Below are 8,161 nucleotides of genomic sequence, written 5' to 3' on the forward strand. Positions count from 1 at the left end.
TGGCTGCGGTTCATTGCTCCTCTTCTGTTTGCTTATCGAGAAGCCCCACAGCATTCCTTGAAGTTCTCACCCTTTGAACTGGTGTATGGAAGGTCGGTCCATGGACCACTTCAAGTCCTTGCCGAGTTATGGGATGATGAAGAACCCGACCCTGAAGTCAAGACCACCTACACCTACGTCCTTGATCTAGCTGACCACCTCCAGTCGACGTGCGAGTTAGATAAGAATTGATCAAGGCGCGGGAAGTTCAGAAAGCTTATTATGATAAGAAAGCAAAACTTCGGAAGTTTAGTCCAGGCGATAAGTGCTTCGTGTTACTCCCCACTGCCCAGAACAAGTTATTGGCACAGTGGAAGGGTCCATTTGATGTAGCAGAGCGCATTTCAGACCTCAACTTCATAATTCAGATGGGGAATCTTCGCAAAAGGTTCCACGTTAACATGCTGAAGGCTTATCATGAGTCAAACCCCGAGGACACTGGCCTATGAGTACCTGATGATAGTTTTTTTTTTTTTTTTTTTTTTATGTGTCCGATTCTGGGGAAAGGCTTCAGGGCCTATATCTTGGGGGCAGTAGCCTATCCCAAGGCCCAGTAGTCCTCCTACACCTCCACATGTCACCACTTCGGCGCTAACACCCACCGTCCATATTGAATACATGCTAGGGCTGTCTCATACAGGACTGGTGTATTGGTATTAACGGGGGTATTTTTACGACATGTCGGCGGGTCATCTGGTAGAACAGGAAAGTCTGCTTTTTATGAAATTTAAATCCTTAAACTGTCCCCTGCCCCAGCCAGGATTCGAATCTGGGTTGACTAGCCACTGGAAGAAACCGGGGCAGCCACGGTGATCCCAGCTGATGACCATGATGACGAGCATTTAACCATTCAGTCCGGTCAGGAAGAGACTGTCGGAGATGTTTTACTTAACACTGACTTAGCATTAGGTGATCAGAATGCCACAAGGTCACTGCTCTGTCAGTATGCTGATGTCTTCTCTGACCAGCCTAGACTTGCTGTAAATGTCATATTCATTATGTGCATGCCATTATATGCATACTCAGTATATATTAGTGTTAAAAACTGTATCTTCATTTGTAGTTTAGTAACCCTGAGCAAAAAGCGTCACTTCTTCAATCGTTTGCAACTTGTAAACACCCAGACTCAAGGCCAAGATGACAGGTGACCGAGGTACAGTATCATATTTCAGTATATCAAAGGTATTCTGTTACATGTATGCTTGTAGTTCAGTATGTGAATGATGTATCATAATATTAAGACCTAGTTGAAGAAGACCTATTCTGTGTGATTACTGATTTATGCAGTTATAAGAAGTTAAATGTTTGAACTTGTTTCTTAGACAAAGAAATTATTACTTTTCAGTTTTACGGGAATGACTGGGATTGAACAGAATACAAGTAATAAAAATGCCAAGAAAGAATCCTGGTAGGATCCCTGTAAATCCCCCTGACTTGGCCCTCTGAGACAGTAAAACTCGTCTCTCATAGCCATAAATTGCAAGCACAGCACATGGGGGCCTGCAGTCTGAACAAAGAATGAGGCGACCACAAGAATTCCTGCAGTCAACAAAAGCAACAGATGGGTGCACAAGATTTCCCTGATGAATGTGCCAATCTCTGATGAATAAAACATCCCTGGTTGGCTGACAGTGACTTCTAGAACTTCTGTGTGCAAGTTGCTGACTCTGCAGAACTGGTCTGTGCTCACCACTGAAAACTCTTCATTCTCCAAGCTTCACCTACAGCCAGAGAGAACTTTCGACTACAAATAAGGATACATTGAATGTTAGTCTTGAGTTCATATTAGGTACAGTATAATAAGAGTTGCAAAATGAGTTATATTGAACAAGCTGTAAGTGAGCTGCTCCAGTCTACTGAGGCAAATGAGGAAGTGAAGAGTACCAGACAAAGGTCTTTAACAGAGAAAGGGCATGAGTACCAAATAACACAGTGTTCAAAGAGGTTACTACTTTTGTCCAAGCAAGCATGGACAAAAGTGGTAAAGGAAATATTGTCAGATATGAATGATGTAAGTTTGAATCAGCTTAAAGATCATGCAAATGCAGAACAGGTGCAGTTTAATGAAGTAGTAAATGCATTTCATAAGCTAATGGAAGCAGATCCAAGCATACAAGTACAATTGTCACAGGAGTTAGTGGAAGAAAAAGAAATGCACACCACCTATATAATGAGAATCGACAGCAAACTAAATGAATTGATGCAGAACACAGAATCAGTAAGTAAAGCACCCAAGGATTCACAGTCTGTTAGGTCACAAATTAGTAAAGCATCCATGTGCTCACAGTGTGTTAGGTCACAAAGTACTAAAACTTCAAGGCACTCTCATTGCACTAGTAGATCTTGGTCAATCACCACAAAAAGAGAACAGTTAAATGCTAAACTAGCTAGGCTAAAAGTTGAGGAGCAGTTTCAAGACAAGGAAATAGAATATCAGAAATTCTTGCATGAAAAGGAAATGGAGTATAAGAAACTACTACTAAGTAAAAATCTAGCTGGAACTCAAGCTGAGCTAAATGCTGTAAATTCAGTGGAAGATCCTTTAGATATGCCCGAGAGTGATGATGAGCTATATAGTAAAGAACAGCATCTTCAAAAATTCTTTGAATCACAAGGACTGACAGAAGGTGAGACAATCAAACCTAGCGTATCGGAACCAAAAGTGACTGTCAAAGATTCATCTGTTTCTGCCATGGGTGAATTAGAGAGCGAAGTGTCCAAACTAAATCAGACTTTCTTGCAGGTGAGTCCAAAGCTCAACCCACATGCTAAGAGTTTTGAACCAGAATCAGAATTAAAACAGTCACAGGCATCACGCAAGCATGATACACCAAGTCAGTCAGTGGACATGAATATATTAAAAAGTGTGGTAGATATTTTGTCATCCAAAAACACCACAAGTGAACTGCCTCGCCCTGAGCCAGAGATTTTCAAAGATTTATTAGAGTTTCCATCCTGGATAAAGAATTTTGAAATATTCATAGAGTCACGAGTCACCAATCCAGCAGAGAAACTTTTCTACCTAGGAAGATACACTGATGGGGAAGCCAAGGAAGCTATTAGAGGACTTTTGTGTATCCATAATGAAGAAGCTTTCAGTAAGGCTAAAAGTATACTGAAAGACAGATTTGGCAATGGGTTCACAGTTGCAAATGCGTACAAAAGAAAACTGAATGAGTGGCCAAAGATCTCAAATAATGATGGTCAAGCACTACAGAAATTATCTGACTTCTTGCAGAACTGTTTAACAGTAATGAACTCAACAAATTTCCTTAATATTCTAAATGATCAAGAAAATAGCAAAATCTTACAGAAGTTACCCCCACCTTTAATTGATAGATGGAATTCAGCAGTCCACACCTGGTTCTCCACACGTGTAGAGTACCCTCCATTTTATGCCTTTTGTCAATTCATAGCAGATGAGGCAAAGAAAGCTTGTCATCCAATCTTATCCTATAGTGCAGTAATGGCAATGAGTTAAAGGCATAACATAGCTGCTTCAAAGGGAAAGAAGGAAGGTAAAGCAGAAACAAACAGATTTGGGGTAAAAAGTCTTGTAGCCAACACAACTGGAGTGAAAGAAACAGAGGCACAAAAGGATCCAAGAGACAAGGGTGACAAGAAACAAAGGACTCAAAAGGACAAGGATGACAATAATCAAAACATCAAAAGGACACAGTGTATCTACTGCAAAGAAGAACATGAACTGGACACATGTAAAAGGTTCAGTGAGCTTAGCAATAAGTAAAAGGTAGAATATGTACAGAAGTCATTTATCTGCAAGGGTTGTCTAAAGTATGGACATATAATGAAAAACTGCAAAAGAAGGAAGGTGTGCACAGTATGTAAGAGACGTCATCCAACATCTCTTCATGAAGCCATACTTGAAAGAATCAAAGAGAAGGAAGCTGAGAAATCACAACAGTCCAAGACAACAGAGGACAATGCTGTCTCAAATAGAATTAAAATCAACAGGTCATTTGTAGGAGATACACACAGCATGATTGTTCCAGTGTGGCTGCACCACAGCGGTGATGCATCAGAGTCTTGGTTTATGCTTTATTAGATGATCAGTCTGATGTTTGCTTTATTAAAGGGACTACTCTAGATAAAGTTAAAGTAACTGAACCACAAGTACACCTGCAGTTGCCTACTGTGATGGGAGAAGATACTGTGCTTTGTACCAAAGTACTAGGGCTTGTGGTAAAGGGAGTTTATGAACAGAAAGAAGTGTTCCTTCCCAATACATACTCTTGAGAACATCTACCAGCAAGACGAGATCAGATACCAAGACCCGAGACTGCAAACAGTTGGCCTCATTTGAAAGGAATAGCAGACAAATTGATGCCATATGACTCTAACATAGAAATTGGTCTCCTCATAGGACTCAGCTGTACTAAAGCACTGAAGCCAAAGGAAATTATCCCAGGAAATGAAAACGATCCCTTTGCTAGGAGGACAGAGTTAGGATGGGGTATAATAGGAAAGGTCTGTAGCGACAGAAGCACAGAAGATAGCATTGTACAGGTACACAGAACTATGGCCCAAGAAGTCGTCATCAATAATGAAAAGAAAGTTAGCTTCCTAGTTGTTCCAACTCAAGTAAAGAAGGTTGTCAACCCACAGCAAATCAAGAATATGTTTGAGCTGGACTTTAATGACAGACAGACAGATGATGTTCCCATCTCATATGAAGACAAACTATTCATGACAAAAATGAAAGAGGGAGTATACAAGCCAGAAGAACATTATGAGATGCCACTTCCTCTCAAGAATGAAAATGTCAGGTTTGAAAACAAGAAAGACTTAGCTGTTTACAGACTAGATAGACTGAAAAGAAAGCTCAAAAACGACAAGAAATATTATCAAGATTATGTGAAGTCTGTGCAAGACATGATAACACATGGGTACGCAGAAGCGGTTCCAGCCAAGGAGTTAGCAAGAGCAGATGGGTTTGTGTGGTACGTACCTCATCATGGGGTGTATCACCCAGAGAAACCAGGCAAGTTAAGAGTAGTATTTGACTGCAGTGCTAGCTACAAGAAACAGTCACTTAATAGTCACGTATTACAAGGACCAGACCTCACAAACAGTCTCATTGGAGTGTTATGCAGATTTCGCCAAGAACAGGTAGCATTTGTATGTGATATTTCTGCAATGTATCATCAGGTGGATGTGTCTCCTGAACACAAGGACTTGCTACGCTTTTTGTGGTGGAAAAACGGAGATCTGGACAAAGAAGTGATTGAATATAGAATGACTGTACACTTGTTTGGAGCTACTTCATCACCAAGTGTTGCAATTTTCACATTAATGAAAACAGCTGATGATAATGAGCTTGAGTTTGGATCTGATGCAGCCAAGTCTGTCAAAAATGATTTTTATGTAGATGATGGGTTAAAGTCTGTAGCCTACCTACTGCAGCTGAAGCTATCCAACTGATTAATAGCAGCAAGGCAATGTGCATGAAAGGAGGCTTCAAGCTTCATAAGCTCTTGTCCAACAGCAAGGAGGTACTGGCAGCCATCAGTCCAGATGAAATGGCAGGAAGCATCAAGAGCTTAAATCTCGGCAAGGACTCACTGCCCATTGAGAGAACACTTGGAGTAGAGTGGTGTGTTGAATCTGACTCATTTCAGTTTAAAATCAATTTAAGTAGTAAGCCTGTAACAAGAAGAGGTATTTTATCAACTGTAAGTTCCATATTTGATCCCTTAGGTTTAGTATCTCCCTTCATTCTAAATAGAAGAAAAATACTCCAGGATCTGTGTAAAGATGGGGTAAGTTGGGTCGATGCTGTACCAGAAACCATGAAGTCCAGGTGGGAACAGTGGAGAAATGAGCTGCACTAGTTGCAGCAAGTGAAAATAACAAAGTGGTTACAAACCTGAAGCATTCGGTCAGGTATAATTATTCCCTTGTACAAAGGAAAAGGGGAAAAAGAAGTGTGTGGTAATCATAGGGGCATTTGTCTTCTTAGTATAATAGGAAAAGTGTATAGTAGGATACTTATAGACAGAGTTAGAGAAAGAACAGAGAAATTAGTTGGAGAAGAACAGGGAGGCTTTAGGAAGGGAAGAGGTTGTGTAGATCAGATATTCATTCTTAGATCTTTAGTGAAAAAGTTTCTAGAGAAGGGAAAGAAGTTGTATGCGGCTTTCATGGATTTGGAGAAAGCATATGACAGGGTGGATAGACAAGGATTGTGGAAAGTGTTAAGAATATATGGAGTAGATGGGAAGTTGTTGAATGCTGTGAAGAGTATGTACGATAGTGCGAAGGCTGCAGTGCGTGTGGATGGTGAACTAAGTGAATTTTCTCTTTGAAAGTTGGGTTGAAACAGGGATGTGTCATGTCTCCATGGTTGTTCAATCTGTACATGGATGGGGTAATAAAAGAGGTACAAGGTAGGGTAGTGGATGTTGGAGTGGCCCTGGTGAGAGAGGATAGTGTTTGGAAACTCCCTGTACTGTTGTTTGCAGATGATACTGTGTTGTTGAATGAAGACGAAGGGGAGCTGCAAGACTTGGTGGATGAGTTTGAGAGAGTGTGTAAGAAACGGAATCTAAAGGTGAATGTAGGGAAGAGTAAAGTGATGGTCTTTGAGAGAGGTGAAGTTAGTGAATGTACAGCGAGGTTGGATGGTGAGGAATTGGAAAATGTGAGTACGTTTAAGTACTTGGGTAGTGTGATGAGTAAGGATGGAGGTTTGGAGGGTGAAGTGCTTGAAAGGGTACAGCAGGGAAGAAAGGTTGCTGGTTCTTTGAAAGCAGTGATAAGAAACAGGGAAGTGAGCATGGAAGTGAAAAAGTTACTACATGACAGTATTGTGATACCAACTCTAATGTACGGAAGTGAAGCTTGGACATTGTTGGAAGGACACAAGTCAAGAGTGAGAGCAGTGGAAATGAGTTATTTAAGAGATGCCTGTGGAGTCACGTGGAGAGACAGGCTGACGAATGAGGATATAAAGGAGCGTTGTTGTGTTGATGTGGATGTGATAGGAAGCGTTATGAGGAACACACTGAGGTGGTTTGTCCATGTGGAGAGGATGGAGGGTGAAAGACTGACGAAGAGAGTGTATGTGAGTGAGGTGGAGGGGGGAAGAGGGAGGGGGAGGCCGAGGATGAGATGGAGGGATGGGGTGGAGAGGTATATGAGAGAGGGGGGTGTGAGTTGGGAGCAGGGCAGTGAAATGGCGGGGGACAGGGCGACTTGGAGGCGATTTGTTTGTGGCCATTCCAAACGGGATTGAGGCATCTGGCAATAGATAGATAGATAGTTTCATCATTTCTCAGATGCTAGTCAGGAAGGCTATGGACAGTGCTCTTACATTAGATTGATTAATGACAAAAGTCAGATGCATTGTGCACTTGTAATGGCAAAATCAAGAGTAGAACCACTTAAAGCCATCACTATTCCAAGGTAAGAGCTTGCAGCAGCAGTTGTGTCAGTAAGAGTTCACACAATTCTGGGAAGACAGCTGAATTACCAAGATGTCAAGGAAGTATTTTGGACTGATAGCAAAGTAGTACTAGGCTATATCTGTAATGATGCTAAGAAATCCCATGTGTATGTTGCAAACAGAGCTCAACAGATACGAGATGAAACATCACCAGCACATTGGAAGCATGTTGAAACAGAAAATAACCCACCTGACTACGCATCACGAGGCATGCCAGTACAAGCCATGATTCACAGTTCTAAGTGGTGGAATGGACCAGACTTTCTTTGGCAATCGCTTGACACACCTCAAGCATCAGTAGACGACTACATTGTTGCAGAAGATGATCCTGAAGTGAAGAAATTTGTATCATGTCTCACAGAAGCTCAAGAGCCATCATCATTCCTAGACAGACTGAAGTATTTCTCAGATTGGCAGCGTGCAACCAGAGCTACTGCAGTATGCCTCAGACTTCAGAAAAAATTCAAAGGCAAAGAGCAAAGTAAGCAAAACGTAAAAACAGTTAAACAAAACTTTGTCAAGTCTGAGTATATTCCTGTGACTGCAGCAGAACTGAAAGAAGCTGAAAATGAGAAACTAAAACAACTTCAGGCACAAGCATTCCCAGAAGAAAAAGGAGCATTGATGAACAAAGTTAACAAGGAAGAGTTAATTTGT

General features: G+C 41.3%; 1 protein-coding gene across 1 annotated transcript; it reads left to right on the forward strand.

Moving 5' to 3' along the window:
* The first annotated feature begins 4,578 nt into the window (after positions 1–4,578).
* On the forward strand, positions 4,579–5,481 carry LOC145397959 (uncharacterized). The gene has a single exon (XM_080270935.1). The coding sequence runs from the start codon at positions 4,579–4,581 to the stop codon at positions 5,479–5,481; it is 903 nt and encodes a 300-aa protein (XP_080127061.1).
* Positions 5,482–8,161: the final 2,680 nt, after the last annotated feature.

Source organism: Coenobita brevimanus, chromosome 44 (genome assembly GCF_032717465.1).
Source record: "Coenobita brevimanus isolate Jiangsu-jjx chromosome 44, ASM3271746v2, whole genome shotgun sequence".
Classification (NCBI taxonomy): domain Eukaryota; kingdom Metazoa; phylum Arthropoda; class Malacostraca; order Decapoda; family Coenobitidae; genus Coenobita; species Coenobita brevimanus.

Bases quoted from the DNA above. Each gene is read 5' to 3' on its own strand.
- LOC145397959 (XM_080270935.1), top strand. From the start codon at position 4,579: ATGGCCCAAGAAGTCGTCATCAATAATGAAAAGAAAGTTAGCTTCCTA.